Source organism: Garra rufa, chromosome 3, assembly GCF_049309525.1.
Source record: "Garra rufa chromosome 3, GarRuf1.0, whole genome shotgun sequence".
Lineage (NCBI taxonomy): Eukaryota > Metazoa > Chordata > Actinopteri > Cypriniformes > Cyprinidae > Garra > Garra rufa.
The window spans coordinates 63,190,895-63,213,237 of NC_133363.1; the positions used below are offsets into that span (position 1 = coordinate 63,190,895).

A 22,343-nucleotide genomic window follows, 5' to 3' on the forward strand; every position below is an offset into this window, starting at 1 on the left:
AACCGGAATAGCCAGCTCATAGTTAGCGCGATGATTTGATCTTGGATGTAGTAAGCGATGTACGAAGAACGGACCCCTGGTTGCACAGGAATTTATTTAAGTTTTTGTTTTTGACACATTATTTTATGTTTAGCACAAACTGATTCTAGATATGTTACAACCAACCTTTTCTCCTTAAAGAACAAACAATATTTAATTTTGATGAAGCACATAATGTTGGTGCTCATTGATTCACATTCAACAAGTCATTTCTGATCTAAAGACATGATTAATTCATAAAATAAAATTAAATATAGGAGAATGTGAAAGCATAACAACTGAGATGCTTAAAATACAAATAGCAAATTTAAAAAGCTCATATCAATGATCATACTCTACAGTTACTGTATATTAATTATTTCATTAAATTATAAAAAAACAGTATAAATGTATATCTAATGATGAGCACATGCCCTTTGACCCCTTACAAAATTCAATTAGCAATTATGAAGATAGTAAATAACACAAGACATGTTAAAATTGTTTATGAAAAACATTAACAGTGATTCTGGGCCTAATAAAGCAAACAAACCCATATAAATCACACTGATGCATCAACAGAAATTCACCCATGTGAAGGAAAACAGAAACTCAAAAGTACAATTTAGACTAGTGACAGCTCAATAACCGTTTACTAAAGAATACATTTAAACTATTTGTACATCTGAGCAGAAATGTCTCCATTTTTAACCCTCAGGTAGTGATGGAAGAAACAAGCTTTTTGTAACTGTGAATCAAATGAATGGGCTGCTTGGCAAAATTAATCACGTTTCAAAGCCTTAATGAAGCAAAAGCAGTTGTTTTGTCTTGGGTTTTCATGTTCATGTTTTCATGTCCTTTATTATTATCTCGCTGTTTGGTGAGTGTCTGTTTGTTTCATGCCAAGTCAAGTTCACGCTAAGTCAAGTCAGATGCCAATTTATGTGTTCATATAAATCCTTGTTTCAAAAGTGTCCATCACTACATTCAGGTACAATTGACTGCTTAAGAGATAAATAAACATGAAGATAACTTACAAATAAGTAAAGGAACTGAGCACACAAGCATTTGTTGTTTTTACATGAAAGGTCTGTGTATCCTTTCAGTCTTAATTTTGGTGGCAGATGAAGTTGAGTTTGTCAGTTTCAGGACGGCTGATCCAGAGCTGATCTCCTCCAGACTGAACTGCTCCAGATCTCACTGCATGTTCACAGTCCTCCTCTGATGTGCCGTTCCCTGGAGCCCAGTTCTGATAGCACACGGTCTCTCCACTCACCCAGAACCAGATGCCCAAAATACGGGAGTGACGTAAACCCAACCACACCACCGCAGTAGACGCCCGTTTAACCACGTTCATCACACGATGCTGAATCTCTTCTGAATGAACCGAGACCAGATCCACATGATTCTGTCTGCAGTATCTCAGAGCTTCAGACCACGTCAGATTCTCTGTGATCACAATCAGATTATCTGGAAACAAAACAAACCACAAGCAGATACTAGAGAGAGACTGATCAAAAACAACATGCAGAACAAACACTGTGGATGAATTCGTCATGTCAGACATGTAGCGTGAACTTTAAGAGATCTGGAGGTGATGGATGGATTGTGTGTTTTGTGAGGATCTACTTACCTTCATGACACACAAAAGGAAATTGCTTGATGCAAGAGTGGTCATGCCATTGTCCCTGATTGAACTGATCAACAGCTGTACAGTCTTCACCACGTCCATAGTGAGTAGGTTCACCAGACTTCCAGTATCTGAATGAGGAGTCACTCTGATCTGACCACTGCCATGAGTCTCTGACTCTGAACAGACCGATCCAGACATATTTTTCAGAGGAGTGATTTTCACTAATATTCTTCTTCTTAACCTCCTCATTTTCATCCTGGTTCCTCACACTGACCAGATCAATGTGATTCTGTCTGCAGTAACTCTGAGCATCTGTCCAGTTTTTCATCAGATTGACAAAGACGAGTCCTGTGTTTGCTTTAAGAAAAACAATTGGACAAAAATTCATGCAGCAGTTTGTTCATTATTCTTGCACTGCTTTATGGTTTGGATGTAAACAGCAGTGGTGGAAACATCAGAAACACTTCATTCAAAGACTTGAGTTACTTGTATTGCTGGTGATAAATTAAATGTTCACAATATTTCCAGGATCATCTTACAGATCTAACATGAAGTTACAATGAGGAGCATAGTGGTGATTTGAAAGCCTTTTCTATTTATTCATTATTAATACTTAACTCAGGCACAAAGAGCCAGAAGAAAGAAACATCAGACAGATGAAGACATCACACTGCAGCTAAATATGCTAGCTAACTATTTCACTGCTATATATCCATATCAGTTTCTTTCTTTTTTTCCTATTTACTTTCTCTCTCACTTTAATTGCAGGTTCCCGTTGTGACAAATTACTTTAAAAGATAAAGTCTTTTATAGTGCGTGTGTACAGAAATTGTATCAACACTGAAAGTGGGACAAATATACAGCCACTTCTGTATTCACAATCAATATAAAATAGTGGTTAGTTTTGCATTAAGATTTGGTATATGCACATCTAAAAATTAATGTTTTTTTTTTTTTAAATTAAATTTAAATAGTTGCACTCACTGTTGTTGCAGATGAAATGCCGGTTATCAGTACATGGTAAATCCCCCCATTCTCCATTTTCCATCATACCACAAATATCTCTGCCTTCAGGTTGTCCAGGTTTCCAGTTCAGATAGAGCGCAGGTTCACCTGAAGACCACTGCCATTCATCACGACCCGTCTTCTGCAGCCCAATCCAGACAAACTGACCACTTCTATCATTCACACTCTTGTTCAGCTCGTTCATGTCGTTCATGTTGTCAACGGTGGCCAGATCTGTGTAATTCTCTCTGCAGTATCTCTGAGCTTCAGTCCAGGTCTTCCTCTCATTTATAAAGTGATACTGACGCTGAACACATTCAGATACGGAGCAGAGAGCTGTGAAACAGAAGCTTTGCTTTAATGCATTTTTTATAACAGGATCAAACCTAACAAAACTAGAAACCAAAAATAAAACCACAAACACACTTACCAATGAGAAGAAAAATGAAATATAGATTTTCATCCATTGCTGAACAGGAAAGATAAATAAATGGAGATTTTACATATTCACTGATTAGTTTCGGTATAACGCATGATTTCATTAATAATTAAATAATAATCATAACAGGAACATAAATGCCTTATACAGAATCATTAAGACAATATCAACATCTGAAAAGTCTAATTCTAGTTAAAGAATGAACATGTAAGTTGCTCTTACTGTTATGGTTGTGTGTTTCTGTCCTGAGTCTGATGTTTCAGCTTCAAACTGTGGGAATATTATATCTGCTCTTGTTCGTCATTCAGTGTCACATCATTTGTTTATTACTCTAAAACAAAAGCCCTTTTCATTTTTTTTTTCCACATGTTTTTCCTTTGTGTGTGTGTGTGTTTGTCCTTGTTGCTGTTAATTCTTTGGAAGTTCATTTGCATGTGGTAGAGACTGGATCAGGGCTGGCACCATAATGAAGTATTGCATTTCAACGGCTTCACAGGAAAAATCGACCTCAACATTTGCATTTTTGTTCTCCATGTTCTTTCAGCTTCAATCCTTTCAGTGACCAACAGCATATTTCTCCATCCCAAACTAATCAATATATATATTTTATTTTTTTACAAAATTTGAACACATTCTTTGTCTCCATTAGCACAGTATCTATTGAGCGCTATTCACACAATGTAATAATATATGCAAATAAAAGACAACGGCAAACAACACTCTCAATGTTTTAATTATGGAAATCATAGGCAAAGAGAGCATCTGCATTATTTTAATATTTATGCAGTGCACCTGGGTGTGACATTTGATTTTAATCTTTCCTGAGTCTGGAAATAGTCTAGCCGGAGGAGAACTGGCCCCCCAACTGAGTCCGGGGTTTTTTTTATTTTTTATTATTTTTTTTTTTTTTCTCCATTTCTGTCACTGCTGCTCTCGCCTCTTGCTTGCTAAGTTGGGGACACTTAATTTTCAGCAATATCATCTCCAAAGCCTGGCCACATTGGCTACAAAACCCCAGCCATGACCAGTTGGTGTCCCGAAACCAGCATCACATGACCTGCTCGTCCCGCATCAGATATAGAGACATGGATAGCAGCGCAGATCAGAGTCACAACCAAGCGGCAACCTCCAGCTCTCTCTATTTAGCAAATATGGTTTGTACAGTAAACCATCAGTAGATGTCTATGGGAAGTCCCCAAAATTCACAGAAACAAACCTGTGTGTTTTATTAAACATTACATGTTTGCGTGTGTAATAATAATAAAAAAATAATAAGAGGGAGTATGAAAATGCGACATCACAAGTCTCAGAACAGTATGAATCCTGATAAAAAGAAAGGGAACAAGTCTAAATTCCTCATGGTTAATTGTCACTTCACTACCTGAAATCTGCAGTTAATAAAATGTATTCTTTTCCCTTGACCCTTTTCTGTTGTCTTGTTCAAGATACGTATTTATTTATTTATTATTATTAAGGGGTAGTACTATGTGCAGTGTACTGTTGAAACACGTCATTGGTGTTTGGTGATGAGCTCAAGGTCTGCATTTATGTAAAATCACACCAAAGGTCACATCTTTAAAGTCACACCTTCTACACTGAGTCAGACCTGTTCATTAGTAGGGGGTGTCCCAGTGCTTTTAACACCAGAGTGTATTTATAAAGAATTATCTGATAATGTCAAAGTTTTTGGGCATGAAAAGGGCACTGATCTGATTGGACCATCTTAAAAAAGGCATTCATATGCACATGGCCCAACAGTAACACGAATACCAGAGAGCCCTCATATATGAAGATCTTTGTTTAAAAGGCCTTGCATAGGTTATAAGGGTTTTTATTGCTGGGGTTTTACCAAACTGGATGGCGTAACCTTTAAGTCCAGCAAATAAGCAACCATAACTTAAACAACAAGCCCAAAACTTGTTGATGATTTATTATTATCAATATTATTTATTATCAAATATGTATTACCAATAAATGGGCCTGCAACATAATTAAACTGAAACCACTCTTTTATCTGAAAAGTAAAAAGAAGTTCAAAAAGTAATCTATTATCTAAACAAACGTAACATTTATTGCAATTTTTTTTTTTTCACATATTGCACTGTTGCACTGGATACATTAATTTTGAATTATTATTATTAAAATTAAAAACTAAATTTTATTTTTTTCTTGAAAAGAGTTTGGAAAATATAGTTTTGTGACAATTATCCTCAATCTTCAATTTGTTTAAAAAAAATCTATTTAAAATATTTTATTTCTTAATACTTTTCCTTTTGTTATACTGGCATAAATTATATCAGGATGTATGCTAAAATTGTTATTTTCTTACGTGAAAGGTATGTGTATCTTTTCACTCTTAATATCCACTACAGATGAAGTTGAGTTTGTCAGTTTCAGGACGGCTGATCCAGCGCTGATCTCCTCCAGACTGAACTGCTCCAGATCTCACTGCATGTTCACAGTCCTCCTCTGATGTGCCGTTCCCTGGAGCCCAGTTCTGATAGCACACGGTCTCTCCACTCACCCAGAACCAGATGCCCACAGTGCAGGAGTGACGTAAACCCAACCACACCGCCGCAGTAGACGCCCGTTTAACCACGTTCATCACACGACGCTGAATCTCTTCTGAATGAACCGAGACCAGATCCATTTGATTCTGTCTGCAGTATCTCAGAGCTTCAGACCACGTCAGATTCTCTGGGATCACAATCAGTTTATCTGGAAACAAAACAAGCCACAAGCAGATACTAGAGAGAGACTGATCAAAAACACCATGCAGAACAAACACTGTGGATGAATTTGTCATGTCAGACATTTAACGTGATTTATCGAAGATAAGTTGGTGATAATGTTCATGTTTGCTCCCCTTCTAACTCTCTTGAGTTTTTAAGTCTTACTAACCTTAATCTTAACCATGTAGTGAACAAAGAACCTATAACACCTCTGTCATTCTGTCTGTTTTGGTTTGTTCCATTTGCCCATATTTGGAGTTCTTGTTCCTTTTGTCAGTTTATCTTCAGCTGTTTTTGTAATTAGTGTCCTTTTATAAGTTTGTGTGTGTTCTTTGTCTCGTTGTCTGGCTTTAACATTACTTTATGTGTATGTGTGTTCCTGTCTTCTGCCTGTGAATTACCCGTCCTGTGGAAACTTATTAAAAACTTTACGTTCATTTCAACTTCGTGATGCACTCATCTATACATGCATCCGTGACAGAGCCATTTATGGAATCCTTTTTTTTTTTTACTTTTCAAAGGTTCTTTAGTGGAAAATGGTTCGTTAAATGGTCAAAATGTTCTTCACACTAAGAAAAAGTGGTTATTTTAAGAACAGTTCACTGAAAGGTTCTTCTATGACATCGCTGTGAAAACCCTCTTTTGGATCCTTTGTTTTTAAGTTTACAGGAAATATTGCCAATTTCTCCATTGTTTAATGTTAAACAATCAACATAAGCCTAAGGTTTTGTTTTCAGTTATAAATGCTGTCTTAAATCCATCTTTCAATTGCATACTAAATCCTCCTTGAGCTTTTTCACTGATAAAATCAGCCATTAGCTTCATGGGAGTCTTTTGATCCCATTTACTTACAATCTTTGACTGAAACTATTAAAGGGTTGCTCGACCCAAATTAAAAATGTTGTCATTAATCACTTACCCCTACGTCGTTCCAAACCTGTAAAAGCTTCATTCATCTTCGGAACACAATTTAAGATATTTTGGAGGAAAACCGGGAGGTTTGTAACTGTCTCATTGACTGCCAGGTAAATACCACTGTCAAGGCACAGAAAAGTATGAAAGACGTCGTAAAAATAGTCCATCTGCCTTCAGTGGTTCAACTATAATTTTACGAAGCTATGAGAATACTTTTTGTACCCAAAGAAAAAAAAAACTTTATTCAACAATTAGTTTTTTCCGCATCACCGAAGAGCCCCTGGACACAAACAGTGTACGCTGTTTTATGTCAGCCACAACACACGGATACATTTTCTATATTTATTCATGCTTTGATTCAAATGAAAACAGTATATCTGCATGACACAGCTGAAAATGGCCAAAACAGTGGTATGTTGACGCGGAGGAGACAAATTGTTAAAAAAAAATCATTATTTTTGTTTTCTTTGGGTACAAAAAGTATTCTCATAGCTTTGTAAAATTGAACCACTGATGGCAGATGGACTATTTTGACGATGTCTTTTATACTTTTCTGGGTCTTGAAAGTGGTATTTAAGTGGTAGTTACAAACCTCCTGGTTTCCCATCAGACTGCTATTTTCCTGTTTTGATAATGTGACCTTATACAGTGCTGATCAGTCCTGTAACTATTTATAAATGTGCATCATAAATAAAAGAACTAGAACTAGATGGATGGATTGTGTGTTTTGTTAGGATCTACTCACCTTCATAACACAAAAAAGAATTTTGGTTGTTGCAAGAGCTGTCAATCCATTGTCCCTGAACATCCTGACTGACTGCTGTACAGTTTTCATGACCTCCATGATTATTAGGTTCACCAGATTTCCAGAAAGTGAATGAAGAATCACTCTGATCTGACCACTGCCATGAGTCTCTGAACAGACCGATCCAGACATCAGATTCAGATAACTGTCTGTCACTAATGATCTTCTCAACCTGTTGATTCTCATCCTGGTTCCTCACACTGACCAGATCAGTGTGATTCTGTCTGCAGTAACTCTGAGCGTCTCTCCAACTCATCGTCTGATTGACAAAGACGAGTCCTGTGTTCGCTTTAAGAAAAACAATTGGTGGGGGGTGGGGGGGATCATGAATTAGTTTGTTCATTATTCTGCTGTATGGTTAGTATGTGAATGGGAACAGTGGTGAAAACATCAGAAACATGTTTCATTAAAAGACTTGAGCTGCTTGTACAACTAATAATATATTGAATGTTCACAATATTTCCAGGAATATTTTAAAGATCTATCATGAAATAACATTGGGGAACATTGTGATGATTTTAAATCACTCTCTATTCATCCATTATAAATACTTAACTCACAAAGAGCCATATGAGAGAAACGCCAAATATTGGATATCCACTGTAGTATGCTGGTTAACTAAGCCATATAAACAATTAATCGGACTGTAGATTATGAATTTCTAAATTAATTGTTTTAATGGTCTATCATGGACAAAATTAAAAGTAGTGCAGGTTTGTATTGATATACTTAAGGCTAAAAATAACAAACTGTACACCTCTAATCACTGCTATATACAAAATAAACAGTCACTTCTATGTTTACAATCAAATTAAAATAGAGGTTAGTAGTGCAATAAAAATATATACCCACATCAATAAATAAATGGTTTTTGAATTTCTATAAATTAATTTAAAATGGCTGCACTCACTGTTGTTGCAGATGAAATACCGATTATCACCACATGGCAAATCATGCCATGTTCCTTTGAGCATCATAACACAGTACGTGTTTTCAGGTTGTCCAGGTTCCCAGTTCAGATAGAGCGCAGGTTCACCTGAAGACCACTGCCATTCATTACGATCCGTCTTCTGCAGCCCAATCCAGATCTCTGTAACACTTCCATCATTCACACTCTTGTTCAGCTCGTTCATGTCGTTCATGTTGTCAACGGTGGCCAGATCTGTGTATTTCTCTCTGCAGTAACTCTGAGCTTCAGTCCAGGTCTTCTTCTCATTTATAAAGTGATACTGACGCTGAACACATTCAGATACGGAGCAGAGAGCTGTGAAAGAGAGGCTTTAATGCTTTTCATAAAAGGTTCAAACCTAATGAAACTAGAAACCATAAATAAAACCACAAACATACTTACCAATGAGAAGAATGACATTTAGAGTTCTGTCCATTTCTGAACAGGAAAGAAAAATAAATGCAGATTTTCTTTTTTTCTGTTTCTGTCCTGTTTTTTTCTGTTTCTGTCCTGAGTCTGACGTTTGTGTCTGTAGCTTCAAACTGTGTGAATAGTATATCTGCTCTCATCTGTCATTCAGTGTCACATCATTTGCTTATTATCTCTCTAAAACAAAAACCCTTTCATTTTTCTTCCTCATTCACGTTTTTCCTTTTCTCTCTCTACATCTCTCACAAAAAAACAGCAACAACACACTAATTATAGAATTCACAGGTGCAAACAGCATCCACAATATTTTAATAAGTACACAGGTGACGTTGATCTCTTTCTCAACTTATATAACACAGTAAAATTCATTCACTGGAGTTACAAATTCTGCTTTTAAAATATAATTTGATCTCTCTTTTTTATTATACTAATTATACTAATCATCTTTTTTCTACTAATCAACATGCCATATGAGAACTTCTGATGATATACATGATATACATATTTTAATGAGGAAAAACATTAAAAAGGAAAAACATTAAAAATTGATCCCTTGCTGATTTTGTAAGTTTGCCCACTGACAAAGAAGTAATCAGTCTATAATCTTTGCATTTTAATGACTGAAATAAGAATTTGATCCCCTATCAGTCATCAACATTTCTGGCTCCCAGGTGTTTTTTATACAGGTACTGAGCTGAGATTGGAAGAAAGAAAGCTCTTAAAGAAAGCTTTTTACCTGTATAAAGGACACCGGTCCACAGAAGGAATCAATCAATCAGATTCCAAACTCTCCACCATGGCCAAGACCAAAGAGCTGTCCAAGGATGTCAGGGACAAGACTTTAGACCTACACAATAATGACAACAGTTGGTGCCATTAATCGCAAATGCAAGAAACACAAAATAACTGTCAATCTCCATCGGTCTGGATCTCCATGCAAGAGCTCACCTTGTGGAGTTTCAATGATCATGAGAACAGTGTGGAATCAGCCCAGAACATGGGAGGATCTTGTCAATGATCTCAAGTCAGCTGGGACTATAGTCACCAAGAGAACAATTGGTAACACACAACGCTGTGAAGAACTGAAATCCTGCAGTGCCCAAAAGGTCCCCCGCACAAGAAAGCACATGTACAGGCCCATCTGAAGTTTGCCCATGAACATCTGAATAATTCAGAGGAGAACTGGGTGAAAGTGTTGTGGTCAGATGAGACCAAAATCGAGCTCTTTGGCATCAACTTAACTCACTGTTTTTGGAGGAGGAGGAATGCTGCCTATGACCCCAAGAACACCATCCCCACCGTCAAACATTATGTCTTGAGGTTTTTCTGCAGGACAACTGGGAAACTGCACCGCAACAAAGGGATGATGGACAGGGCCATGTACCATCAAATATTGGTTGAGAATCTCCTTATGTCAGCCAGGGCATGGAAAATGGGTCATAGATGGGTAGTCCAGCATGACAATGACCCAGAACACATGACCAATGCAACAAAGGAGTGGCTCAAGAAGAAGCACATTAAGGTCCTGGAGTGGCCTAGCCAGTCTCCAGACCTTAATCTAATAGAAAAGTTGTGGAGGGAGCTGAAGGTTTGAGTTGCCAAACGTCAGCCTTGAAACCTTTATGACTTGGAGAGGATCTGCAGAGAGGAGTGTGGAACAAAATTCCTCTTGAGATTTGTGCAAACCTGGTGGCCAACTACAAGAAACGGTTCACCGCTGTGATTGCCAGCAAGGGTTTTGCCACCAAGTACTAAGTCATGTTTTGCAAAGGGGTCAAATACTTATTTCACTCATTAAAATGCAAATCAACTTTTTTTGAAATGCGTTTTTATGCTTTGTTGTTGTTGTTGTTGTTATTCTGTCTCTCACTGTTCAAATAAACCTACAATTAAAATATTAGATTGATTGTTTCTTTGCCAATGGGCAAACGTACAAAATCAGAAGGGGATCATTTTTACTTATTTTTTTTTCTCACTGTTGCATTGAACTGTTCATATAGTGTCAATTTACATATGACTTACAATTTGATGATGCATTTTTTTTTTTTTGCCCAGCTCTACTTGCCTCATGAATATTAACTCAAAAGTATCACATTTTCCCTTATTTGCATATGAATAACTGTCAGTCAACAGGGGTATGTACACATAAAAAAGTATGTACACATTAAGATTCATAATGCATATTTTAATAATCACATCTAAACAGCAGCCGTAATTCTATTTATGGGCCAAACTGTATTTTATCTAGTGCTGAAATGAACAACCCACTAATGTGTTGATTGAGTTGATTAGTAAAGACAGGTGATACTGGTTACTGGGAGCTTTTAAAAACCCTTCATTTGAGGTGCTAGTCAAAGACAAAGAAATGTGTGTGAGATGAAGACATGAGTGGGATTATTTAGAGAGTTTAATGTGAATCCTAATCAAACAAACCTGAACAAGTTCCTCAATGTCTTTAAAATCACTGGGGGAAAAACTAGAGGCATATGTGTTTTATAATTAAGGTTGGAGCTAAACTCTGCTGGACATTGACCTCCAGGACAGAAGCTGCCCAGCCCTTGTTTAGAAGATATTAAAAAGACAGCATAAAGAAAAGGATTCTTTCTTCTTTTGAGTTAAAACATTGTTGTTTTTAGAATTCTCTTTTTTTCTATTTATTTTTGTTTCATGCTCCTGCTGTTTACTGTTGTTTATAAAATATGAGTATGTTTGCATGACACATCCTCATCATTCATTTGTTTGTCACCACATTTAGACATTGAGGCTGGACAATATTTACATCTTTGCCGTGAAACAGAAGGATAAACAGTGAGTGGTGTTGTTCTAGTTAAATTTTATTACATAACATTCAGTTACACTATAACTGTGTCCAAGTTCAGAGGCTGCATCCTTCAAAGTCCATGAAGGTTAAAATTTGTGTATAGTTAAATGAGATGGACTTAGTTTAAATAATATGGAGTTTCGCCTAGCCGCCCCTGGGACACAGCCAAAACATTTCTCACAGTCTTTTACATACAAAGATACAGGCAGATAATTTTATTATTATTATTATTTAATTTTTATTTTTTAAACAGCTGAAATAAGTTTGGTTCAACAGTTTAATGTTGATTATATCTAAGCAACAATTGTTTGCGTCATGACTTTCGCTTTCTTTTTTTCCACTGAAGAATTAGTGCTGAAAAGGCATGGACAGGAAAAGAAGGGGCGTGTGGCCAAGCATGGTGGCTGAAGGGACTCACCTCAGTCGTGGTATTGAGAGCACTGTACATTCACTTCCCCCACTTACAATCCCTGCTGGACCTGAGACTCAAACCAGCAACCTTCGGGTTACAAGTCCGACTCTCTAACCATTAGGCCACTGCTGCCCCACTATGGCTAAAATGTCTTTGTACTAAAGTTGAGTTTCTTTCATAACCGCCTCACACACGCCTCCACTATTTTGTCATTGTAGTTATTCCATCTAATTTTTTTTTCTACTGTGAAACAATAGGTCAAGCCAGTGCTGCCACCTTGGAACAACTGATTATTGCAAAACTAAGTCACTGTGCAAAAGTTAGAAAAAATTTGATGGTGCGCTACAGTACAGGCGCACTATTTTGGTGAGGAAATTTGCCAAGCATATTTGCCAAAAACTATACCTGGACCGCATGTGTAAAAACTTGAGTATACTTTGGCCGTAAGCTGAATTATAACCATGTTGGATTTTATAAATAAACAATATTTCTGATTGTAGGAAACAGTCAGAGATGAGATTGCTGGTTGAATAGAAGTTTATTTGAGCTGCTGTTGTTGACTCATTTAAGAATAAACAATGTTTAATTTAGCGGAGGCACATGATTGTGTTGCTCATTGATTCACATTCAGCCATTTCTAATCTAAAGACATGATTAATACATGAAACTCTACATAAGAGAGCGAAGTCTCCAAAACAACATACAGAGATCCTTAAAACACAAATTAAGAATTTAACAAACCTCATACCATTCTTTTCAGTTACAATTATTTAATGATAAAATAGAAACCAGTATAAATTTATATCTGATGGTGAGTATATGATGCCCTTTGAAGTTTGTAAATGAAAAATAAATCACACACAAAAACACGTTGAAAGAATTTGTAAATACAAAATATATGTAAATAGTTCACTGAAGAATACATTTTTAATATTAAACATCTGAGTAAAATGTTTCTGCCTTTTTAACCTTCGTCAGGTACTTCGTCATGCTGACAGAATTTGTTAAATGCATTACTTTACAGACTGATGAATGAAAATTAAGATTAAGGATGTGAAAACACAATTTGTTTTCTTACATGAAAGCTCTTTGTATCGTTTCAGTCCTAATTTCTGCTGCAGATGAAGTTGAGTTTTTCAGTTTCACGATGGCTGATCCAGCGCTGATCTCCTCCAGACTGAACTGCTCCAGATCTCACTGCATGTTCACAGTCCTCCTCTGATGTGCCGTAACCTGGAGCCCAGTTCTGATAGCACACGGTCTCTCCACTCACCCAGAACCAGATGCCCACAGTGCAGGAGTGACGTAAACCCAACCACACCGCCGCAGTAGACGCCCGTTTAACCACGTTCATCACACGACGCTGAATCTCTTCTGAATGAACCGAGACCAGATCCACATGATTCTGTCTGCAGTATCTCAGAGCTTCAGACCACGTCAGATTCTCTTCGATCAGAATCAGTTTATCTGGAAACAAAACAAACCACAAGCAGAAACTAGAGAGAGACTGATCCAAAACAACATGCAGAACAAACACTGTGGATGAATTTAGAAACCATTATGTATAGCGTGAATGTTAGGAGATCTGGAGGTGATGGTGGATTGTGTGTGTTTTGTGAGGATCTACTCACCTTCATGACACACAAAAGGATATTGGTTGTTGCAGGGGTCATCAAGCCATCGACCCTGAGCAGTCATATTTACAGCTGTACAGTTTTCACGTCCATAATTATTAGGTTCACCAGTGTTCCAGTATCTGAATGAGGAGTCACTCTGATCTGACCACTGCCATGAGTCTCTGACTCTGAACAGACCGATCCAGACATGTGAACCAGATAAATTTCTGCTACTAATGATCTTCTCAACCTGTTGATTCTCATTCTGGTTTCTCACACTGACCAGATGAGTGTGATTCTGTCTGCAGTAACTCTGAGCATCTGTCCAGTTTTTTGTCTGATTGACAAGGACAGGTCCTGTGTTTGCTTTAAGAAAAAACATTGGATAAATATTCATAAATCAATTTGTAATTATTTTTTGTTGCTTTATGTGATGGATGTGAACAGCAGCGGGGGAAACATCAGAAAGAAATCATTCAAACACTTGAGCTGCTTCTACAGCTGATAATATATTGGATGTTCACAATATTTTCAGGATTGTTTTAAAGATGAATTAACAATTACAAACCTCTCTCTATTTATTCATTATGAATACTTGACTCACAAAAAAACATGAGAGAAATTTCAAACGGAGTACACAGAGGAGTATGTGGTTTGCGTAGGGCACCATACCAGTTGCTTAAAAAAAAGAAAAAGAAAACTTTTCGTTCTATATTTGCTGACTGCAAATGATCAAAATAAGCAGTCCAGCGAAGAAGAAAAATAAAGTATGTTAATAATCTTGTAAAACTTTTTTGCTGTTTACATTAAAAACATTTTTAAATGTTGGTAATAATTTTACCATCACCAGTGCATCTGCCTGAATATTCTAGTTTCCAAGAATTAAAATACATTATTTGTACAACAATGAGGCAATAATGATTGGTTAATTAATAATAATCATATGGTTTCATTGATAAACAATGTTAAAATACATAATGTTAGACAAAACAGTTTATGTACATATTATTACAAATGCCTGAGGGTGCCGAAGGCCTGGTTATTGCTGTTGTAACACTTGATGACAGTTGATCAACTATGTGTGTAATACTGACCAAGCATTCAATTCAAATATCCATTTATGGTTTTATTTCTGGTCAACTTTTTACGACAGAAATGCAACAGTCTCAATAATTTCTAAAGCAAAAACATGTGGACATCACAAATTTTAACCATGGTCCTATCATTGTAAAACAGCTTAATTTTCTTTTGTGTGAATTTTTTTTTTTGAATGGTTTAGACTATAAAATCAATCAGACAACTGTATTAGTAAATTAAATTATAGCCATAGGTAACTGTCTAGAGCTACATTTGTCATTTTTAGATAATACAATTTAATTACAATTTATTTATTTATTTACTTGTATCAACGTTGAAAGTGACACTTTAATGTCGTATGTATAAATGAATTTGTGAATTAATTTTAAATAGTTGTACTTACTGTTGTTGCAGATGAAATGCCGGTCATCACTACATGGCAAATCCTCAAATTTTCCATTTAGCATCACAGCACAATCATCTCTGCCTTCAGGTTGTCCAGTAGCCCAGTTCAGATAGAGCGCAGGTTCACCTGAAGACCACTGCCATTCATCACGACCCGTCGTCTGCAGCCCAATCCAGACAAACTGAACACTTCCATCATTCAAACTCTTCTTCAGCTCGTTCATGTCGTTCATGTTGTCAACGGTGGCCAGATCTGTGTATTTCTCTCTGCAGTATCTCTGAGCTTCAGTCCAGGTCTTGTTCTCATTTATAAAGTGATACTGACGCTGAACACATTCAGATACGGAGCAGAGAGCTGTAAAAAAAATGGCTTTGCTTTAATGCTTTTCATAACAGGATATAACATAATGAAACAAGAAACCATACATAAAACCGCAAACACACTCACCAATGAGAAGAAGAATGAAATATAGAGTTTGGTCCATTTCTGAACAGGAAAGAAAAATAAATGCAGATTTTTCATATCCACTGATTGATTTTGGTGTAACACATGATTTTAGTGATAATAAAACAAATCAATCAGGAATATAAATGCATCATACACAAGCATTAAGCCAATATCCACATCTATCAAAAGTCTAATTCTAGTTAAATAATAATACAAGTTCTTACTTTAGAGGTTGTGTGTTTCTGTCCTGAGTCGGATGTTTCTCTCTGCAACTTCAAAATGTGTGAATATTATATCTGCTCTCATCCCTTATTCAGCGTCACATCATTCGTTTTTTTACTCTAAAACAAAAGCCCTTTTCTTTTTACTTCCTCATTCACATTTTTCCTTTTTTTCTCTTCTTGTGTTGGTCAGTGTTGCTGTAATTCTTTGGAAGTGTGTTAATTTGAATGTGGTAGAGACTGGAGCGTGGTTGGCGCCAAGAGGGCGAGATTCAAGGGTCTGCATGTTCCATAATAAAGTACAGCTTTTCCATAGCGGCTTCACAGGAAAAATCCACCTCAGCATTTGCATGTATGTTTTCCATGTTCTTTCAAGTAATTAACAGCAATTGACAAACAGTAATTAGCAAATTTCTGCATCCCAAACTTAATGTTTTACAAAATTAGTGGAAATGTTCTGTTTCCATTAGCACAGTATCTGTTGTGTCATGAGTGCTATACACAATGCGAAAGCACATGCAAATAAAAGACAACAGCAACAACACACTCAGCTCTTTAATTATGGAAATCACAGGTGCAAACAGCATCCACAATATTTCAATATGTACACAGGTGACGCTGCTCTCTCTTTATATGATGTCAGCTTACATAACACAGTAAATTATGCTTGCATTCAATTTAAATGCTACTTTGACCTCTTTCTCTCTTTTATCTTATTCTCTTTTTCACTGGTCAGTTTACACTGTGAGAGCAGCAGAAGCTAGGCCTACATAACACAGAATGAAACGGTGCAAACTGTGTAAATGTATTTACATAAGAGCAGGAAATTAATCTAAATATAGAAGATTAAAAACAACCCAAAGCTTTCTATTGACTTTGTAGTGCAGGAGGCTGCATTGTCATTTTTTATGTATAACAAAAAAAAAAACAGAACAATGTCTAAAAGCTGCTATGTGACAAGGTGTAAAGTAAACAAGCTAAAAAACACAGAACTACGTTTTTATAAGCTGGCGACCTAAGAAACAAGCTTTTAAGGACACAAAAGTAGAGCGCAACGTGTCTTTTTACTCTGAGAATTACGCCCGATGGAGGGAAATTTAACTGCAACAGTAAACATTCATTATTTTTAACCATGTCAAAGGATTATTTCACCACCCTGAAAGGAGGAGATACACTATATTGCGAAAAGTATTCGCTCACCCATTCAAATAATTGGTATCAGGTGTTCCAATCACTTCCATGCCCACAGGTGTCTAAAATCAAGCACCTAGGCTTGCAGACTGTTTTTACAAACATTTGTGAAATAATTGGTCGCTCTCAGGAGCTCAGTGAATTCCAGCGTGGAACTGTGATAGGATGCCACCTGTGCAACAAGTCCAGTCATGGAATTTCCTCGCTCCTAAATATTCCACAGTCAACTGTCAGCTGTATTATAAGAACGTAGAAGCGTGGAATGGGTTTCCATGGCCGAGCAGTGGAGACGTGTTCTCTGGAGTGACGAGTCTGGGTTTGGCGGATGCCAGGAAAACGGTACTTGTCTGACTGCTTTGTGCCAAGTGTAAAGTTTGGTGGACGGGGGATTATGGTGTGGGGTTGTTTTTCAGGAGCTGGGCTTGGCTCCTTAGTTCCAGTGAAATTTGGACAATTCCATGACCCAACTTTGTGGGAACAGTTTGGAGCTGGCCCCTTCCTCTTCCAACATGACTGTGCACCAGTGCACAAAGCAAGGTCCATAAAGACATGGATGACAGCGTCTGGTGTGGATGAACTTGACTGGCCTGCACAGAGTCCTGACCTCAACCCGTCTGAGAGCCAGGCCTTCTCGTCCAAAATCAGTGTGTGACCTCACAAATGCACTTCTGGAAGAATGGTCAAAAATCCACATAAACACACTCCTAAACCTTGTGGACAGCCTTCCCAGAAGAGCTGAAGCTGTTATAGCTGCAAAGTGTGGACCAACATCATATTAAACCCTATTGATTAGGAATGGGATGTCACTTAAGTTCATATGCGAGTCAAGGCAGGTGAGCGAATACTTTTGGCAATATAGTGAATATTGAGAAACTAAATTTTATTGGTCTATGTCAGAGCTCATTTTCCTTACCTTCCTTTTGTTGGAGAAACAATCCAACTGAATGGTCCAACGTTAAATAACCTCACATCTGCAACTATTTTTGTCCTTAAACACTCGGTTTTTTGGGACGACGGCGTATAAAAACGTAGTTTTTAGCTTGTTTACTGTACACCTTATCACATAGCAGCTTTCAGACATTGTTCTGTTAGTCAGAAGTCAGAAATGACAAGGAGGCAGCTTCCTGCAATACAAAGTCAATGGAGAGCGTTGGATTGTTTTCCCCTGATGTGGGCGTGGCTTAAATGGCTTTGTCTCTATAGGCAGTTGTTGGTATGTGTGCACAGTCAGATGGTTAACCTTTATTATTTTTTTTCACCCCGACAGTTTTTTTGTAAGTGACAGAACAATCCCACAAAGCCATAGTGATATTTGAATAAACTAATAGATATTCATAAAAATGACATGTCAACCATCCCTTCTGCGCTCTTTTAGCTCTTCAGGCTGACAGGCAGCTGTAAAGCGCATGCGGCGAGATCCGCGTAAGGTCGCGGCATTGCTCCAAGTTTGTCCCAGCACTTTGCCTGTGGATCATAACGGTGCACCCAGGGTATATCACGGGCGGAATCGGCTGATGACCCTCCCAAAACATACAGCTGTCCGTCAAGAACAGCCGCTGCAGGTGAGAGGTGCGGTCGGGGCAGCATGGGGAAAGATGTCCAGGAGTCATGAACGGGATCATACGACTCACAATGGAGCTGGTCTCCAAAGCCCGTCCACATTGGCTGCAACCCCCCAGCCACAACCAATCGGTGTCCCGAAACCAGCATCACATGACCTGCTCGTCCCGCTCCTACTGTCATGGGTGCGCGTTTTGAGCAGCCGTGCACCGGGTCGTAGAGCCACAGACACGGATAGCAGCGCAAATAAGAGTCACAGCCGCCCGACACAAACATTTCTCCGTTCAACACAGCCGCGGCGTGACCGCAGAGAGGAACATCCAGAGGATGAGACAACCTGTGTGATAGCAGGAGAAGGAAAACAAGGAAAACATTTCAGATTTGATGTTTAAAGAGATAGTTTACCCAAAAATGAAAACTTGATGTTTATCTGCTTACCCCCAGGGCATCCAAGATGTAGGTGACTTTGTTTCTTCAGTAGAACACAAACAAAGATTTGTAACTCAAATTGTTGCAGTCTGTCAGTCATAATGGCAGTCAATGGTTACCAAATCTTTAAGAGTTAAACAAAAAACATATACAGACGAAACCAAAGTAAACCCTGCGGCTTGTGGAGATACATTGAGGTCTTAAGTGTAGTAAACGGGGCTCACGTCACCAATGATGCTGTGATTTTGGGTCACACGTCACTCAAGGTGCATTTGTGAGTCTATCAGATGACCAATTCCCACCTCGCTGGGTTCAGTGTATCAGTCAAAGACTGTTAATTTGGCAATAGGTCAATAAATTGAGACTTGCACCCTGGAAGGAGTTGGTCAACTGATTTATCTGAAAGTTTGGTGGTTTAGCTAGCTAGTAGAGCCTTGAATCATCAACACAATGAAAACACAATTGTAATAAAATTAATGAAATTTATTAACAATAGATATGCAAGAGTAAATACAACACTAGTGATAAACCAATAAATGAATACACACTGCTAATAGATAATAGGCAACTAAATGTGAAAGAAGATACCAAATAAAGTGTAGAAACTAACAAAATGGAATGAACGCAGAATGGCAGAATGCAATGCTGTTGAGCTGAAAGTAGCAATATAAGAGATTTCTATGGTAATGTTGTCTATGGGAAACCCACTTAATGGCTCTGGTAGGTTTAATGATAAATAACTGCGTATTTATCTTGGAACAAACAATATAGCTATCATTTGTAATGCTGACCACAAGTAAATGTTATCTAAACAGGTTAGAAAACATAGGCTGCAGGTATAAACTAAGCCAAGGTCTTTAGGAAAGAGGTTTGGTAAGTTTATAGTTACGTTCCACTTGGTCGGGTGATCAGTCCGGCGGCAGAGACGTCTTCCACTGGTGATGCGGTTTGCATATAGTGGGGAGGGCACAGAGTTGCGTTCCGGTAGCCGTCGAGGCGCTGACCTGGAGGATGCTTGACTTCTGTTGTGCCAAAGAGGGTCCTTAGGGCGTGGACCGGGCAGCTGGGTCAGATGGATTCTCACAGGGTCCTTTGCAGCAGGGCTGCGTCGTTGAGGATCCGTGTGCTCAAGGCAGTGTCTGCCAATGTGGAGGTCCTTTGCGGACTGGGCTGCGCTGCTTTCGGAGTGGCAGGAGTCAGACGGGGTCCGTCACTGCTGGGTCCTTTGCAACTGAAGGGCAGCCGAATTCAGTATAGAAGGTTTACTCAAGAGCTGAGTGGATCCTTAGCTGTCTTGAAGTCTCTTTCCTCGTCAGGCCAGAAACTCAGGACCTTGTATCTGCTAATGTCTTAACCTTGAGGGGTTCAGACTCAGAACGGTGTAGCTGTTAATGTCTCTTCCCTTACGGGACTTAGACGCAGTACGGTGTAACTGTTAATGTCTCTTCCCTTACGGGTCTTAGACGCAGTACAAGGAGTGTCTTTTCGGAGGCTACCTTTATCTCTTTTTGATGAGGAGGAGATTGGAATCTAGCACCTCTCCATTCCAGGAATGTGATTGGCCACTTGCGTCTGAGGTGGCCATGGTGTTACCCGCCCTAGTGTGGAACTCATTTGCATATAGTAGAGTACAAAGTTAGACAGTGTCTTTTACAATTTACCCAATGCAACATTTCTTTACCAAACCTCTTTCAAATTGTTACCCAAATTATGAGGAGCAAAAAGAATCCAAACATGATAGAAAACTGTTGAACAATCACTTATTCATATCATAATATGTTAATACGCCTGCTTCTGTGAACTGTTAGGTTAACAGTCCAGTGCCATCAACATACACTGTACTTTATCAAAGGGTGAAGTGAATCTGTTGCAGTTTACATCAGTTTAAGGTCTCCAAACATATGTATGAATGGATTTGGATGGATCTTTGTGGCCTTCTTTGTTTCGGCCACTGCTGTTGCATCCAGAGTTCTGAAGGAATTTTTATGGCAGTCATTCCCAAACCTTAGGATTGGAGAGGGTCAGTCCGTAGTCCAATGAGAAGTCCTCTCTTAGGTGGTCGTAGGTGCAGAAGGTCTCTCTTCCTGTTCTGTTAGAGGTGTCTGGTAGTTGTCTTGGCATCTTATCTGATGTTTCTGAACATTTGTTTATGTTCCTCAACCAAGATCCAATCACAGTGTGGCACATCTCCCTCCACCCTGGCAGATAGGGAAGGGGGCCTGCCATAAACTGATCCTTGGAATGCCATTTCGACCGTTGTTCACTACATCTCCCCCCTACCCGGACTGATCGAGGATCCAAAGTCGTTGATCGGGTCGGGGTGCTGAAAGGGAACAGCAGGGACAAACACACCTCACCTCATCCTTCGACCATTGGCATTTTAGAGTATGCTATAATTCAATAGTATGTATACATAACTAAATTTAAGGGAGTATAGTAATAGTGATATCCTGTTTCAATACTACAAACAGGTTACTAATAAATCTACATGTAAGGAAAGAAAGGTGTGATCAGTGTCAAGGAATACTGTAGTGGGCTATTCAGTGAGTGGGTATAGAGACTAAACAGTGTTCTACTACTTTATCTAGACAATGTTACTAGTCATAGTAAGAGAAAGCTCAGGTAGTGGCCTGCACATGGCAGATTTGAGCTCCAGAGCTTCATTAGGTCTCACCCTTCTCTGTCCTGCCAGATTAGCCTGCAATTTGTGGATTCGCTGGTACAGTATCCACCCTAGGGGGCCCACTGTGACCCACCCACATAGTGTTAGAATAAGCAAAAGGCTGTCACTGATATCCCATCCCCAAGTGAATGGCACCTTCTTATGTTTTAACTCTACAGGTGTAGCTCGTAGGCTACCTAACTGGAGGCTTATCTTTGCTAATTTAGGTCCCTCAAACAGGATTTGCTTCCTAAATGACTCATCCACTTCTAGTGTGTGTCCTTTAAAGGAATCAACTATTTCAAAGTCCATGTCATGCATGTCTGTATCAAGATGGTATAGAGCCACATGTTCAATGTGGAGAATTGCTCCTACTGGGATTTGAATTAGCATGGTCTCATTAAGGAGGTGTATTGTAGTAGCGGTATCATGACGGTCATGTGTCACTATGGCTTCACTCACAGGGGTGTTAACCAGCCATTTATTTCCTGCTCTCTCAAATTGCGTGTTAGTTACATCCTCCCTGTGTGTCACAACAGCTTTGCATTCGTCATCCTTAGTTAACCTTTTAATGCC

The 22,343-nt window shown here is 38.4% G+C and overlaps 3 protein-coding genes across 3 annotated transcripts; all 3 read right to left on the reverse strand.

Moving 5' to 3' along the window:
- Positions 1 to 1,126: 1,126 nt before the first annotated feature.
- On the reverse strand, positions 1,127 to 3,123 carry LOC141331721 (C-type mannose receptor 2-like). Its single transcript, XM_073836754.1, has 4 exons — positions 3,087 to 3,123; positions 2,636 to 2,992; positions 1,652 to 2,008; positions 1,127 to 1,488 (listed from the first exon to the last, which is right to left on the reverse strand). Exons 1-4 carry the CDS (start codon positions 3,121 to 3,123, stop codon positions 1,127 to 1,129), a joined length of 1,113 nt encoding a protein of 370 aa, XP_073692855.1.
- Positions 3,124 to 5,451: 2,328 nt separating this feature from the next.
- Positions 5,452 to 8,932, reverse strand: LOC141332447 (macrophage mannose receptor 1-like). The gene is made up of 4 exons (XM_073837579.1): positions 8,899 to 8,932; positions 8,458 to 8,811; positions 7,488 to 7,835; positions 5,452 to 5,813 (listed from the first exon to the last, which is right to left on the reverse strand). The coding sequence occupies exons 1-4, from the start codon at positions 8,930 to 8,932 to the stop codon at positions 5,452 to 5,454; spliced, it is 1,098 nt and encodes a 365-aa protein (XP_073693680.1).
- Positions 8,933 to 13,263: 4,331 nt separating this feature from the next.
- LOC141332478 (C-type mannose receptor 2-like) lies at positions 13,264 to 15,741 on the reverse strand. The gene is made up of 4 exons (XM_073837615.1): positions 15,705 to 15,741; positions 15,255 to 15,611; positions 13,790 to 14,140; positions 13,264 to 13,625 (listed from the first exon to the last, which is right to left on the reverse strand). Exons 1-4 carry the CDS (start codon positions 15,739 to 15,741, stop codon positions 13,264 to 13,266), a joined length of 1,107 nt encoding a protein of 368 aa, XP_073693716.1.
- Between the last annotated feature and the right edge of the window lie 6,602 nt (positions 15,742 to 22,343).

Bases quoted from the DNA above. Each gene is read 5' to 3' on its own strand.
- LOC141331721 (XM_073836754.1), bottom strand. From the start codon at position 3,123: ATGGATGAAAATCTATATTTCATTTTTCTTCTCATTG. The intron at 2,009-2,635 runs GTGAGTGCAACT...TTTTTCTTAAAG, and splicing joins GCATTTCATCTGCAACAACA to CAAACACAGGACTCGTCTTT. The intron at 1,489-1,651 runs GTAAGTAGATCC...TTTTGTTTCCAG, and splicing joins TCCTTTTGTGTGTCATGAAG to ATAATCTGATTGTGATCACA.
- LOC141332478 (XM_073837615.1), bottom strand. From the start codon at position 15,741: ATGGACCAAACTCTATATTTCATTCTTCTTCTCATTG. The intron at 14,141-15,254 runs GTAAGTACAACT...TTTTTCTTAAAG, and splicing joins GCATTTCATCTGCAACAACA to CAAACACAGGACCTGTCCTT. The intron at 13,626-13,789 runs GTGAGTAGATCC...TTTTGTTTCCAG, and splicing joins TCCTTTTGTGTGTCATGAAG to ATAAACTGATTCTGATCGAA.
- LOC141332447 (XM_073837579.1), bottom strand. From the start codon at position 8,932: ATGGACAGAACTCTAAATGTCATTCTTCTCATTG. The intron at 8,812-8,898 runs GTAAGTATGTTT...TCTCTTTCACAG, and splicing joins AAATGTCATTCTTCTCATTG to CTCTCTGCTCCGTATCTGAA. The intron at 5,814-7,487 runs GTGAGTAGATCC...TTTTGTTTCCAG, and splicing joins TTCTTTTTTGTGTTATGAAG to ATAAACTGATTGTGATCCCA.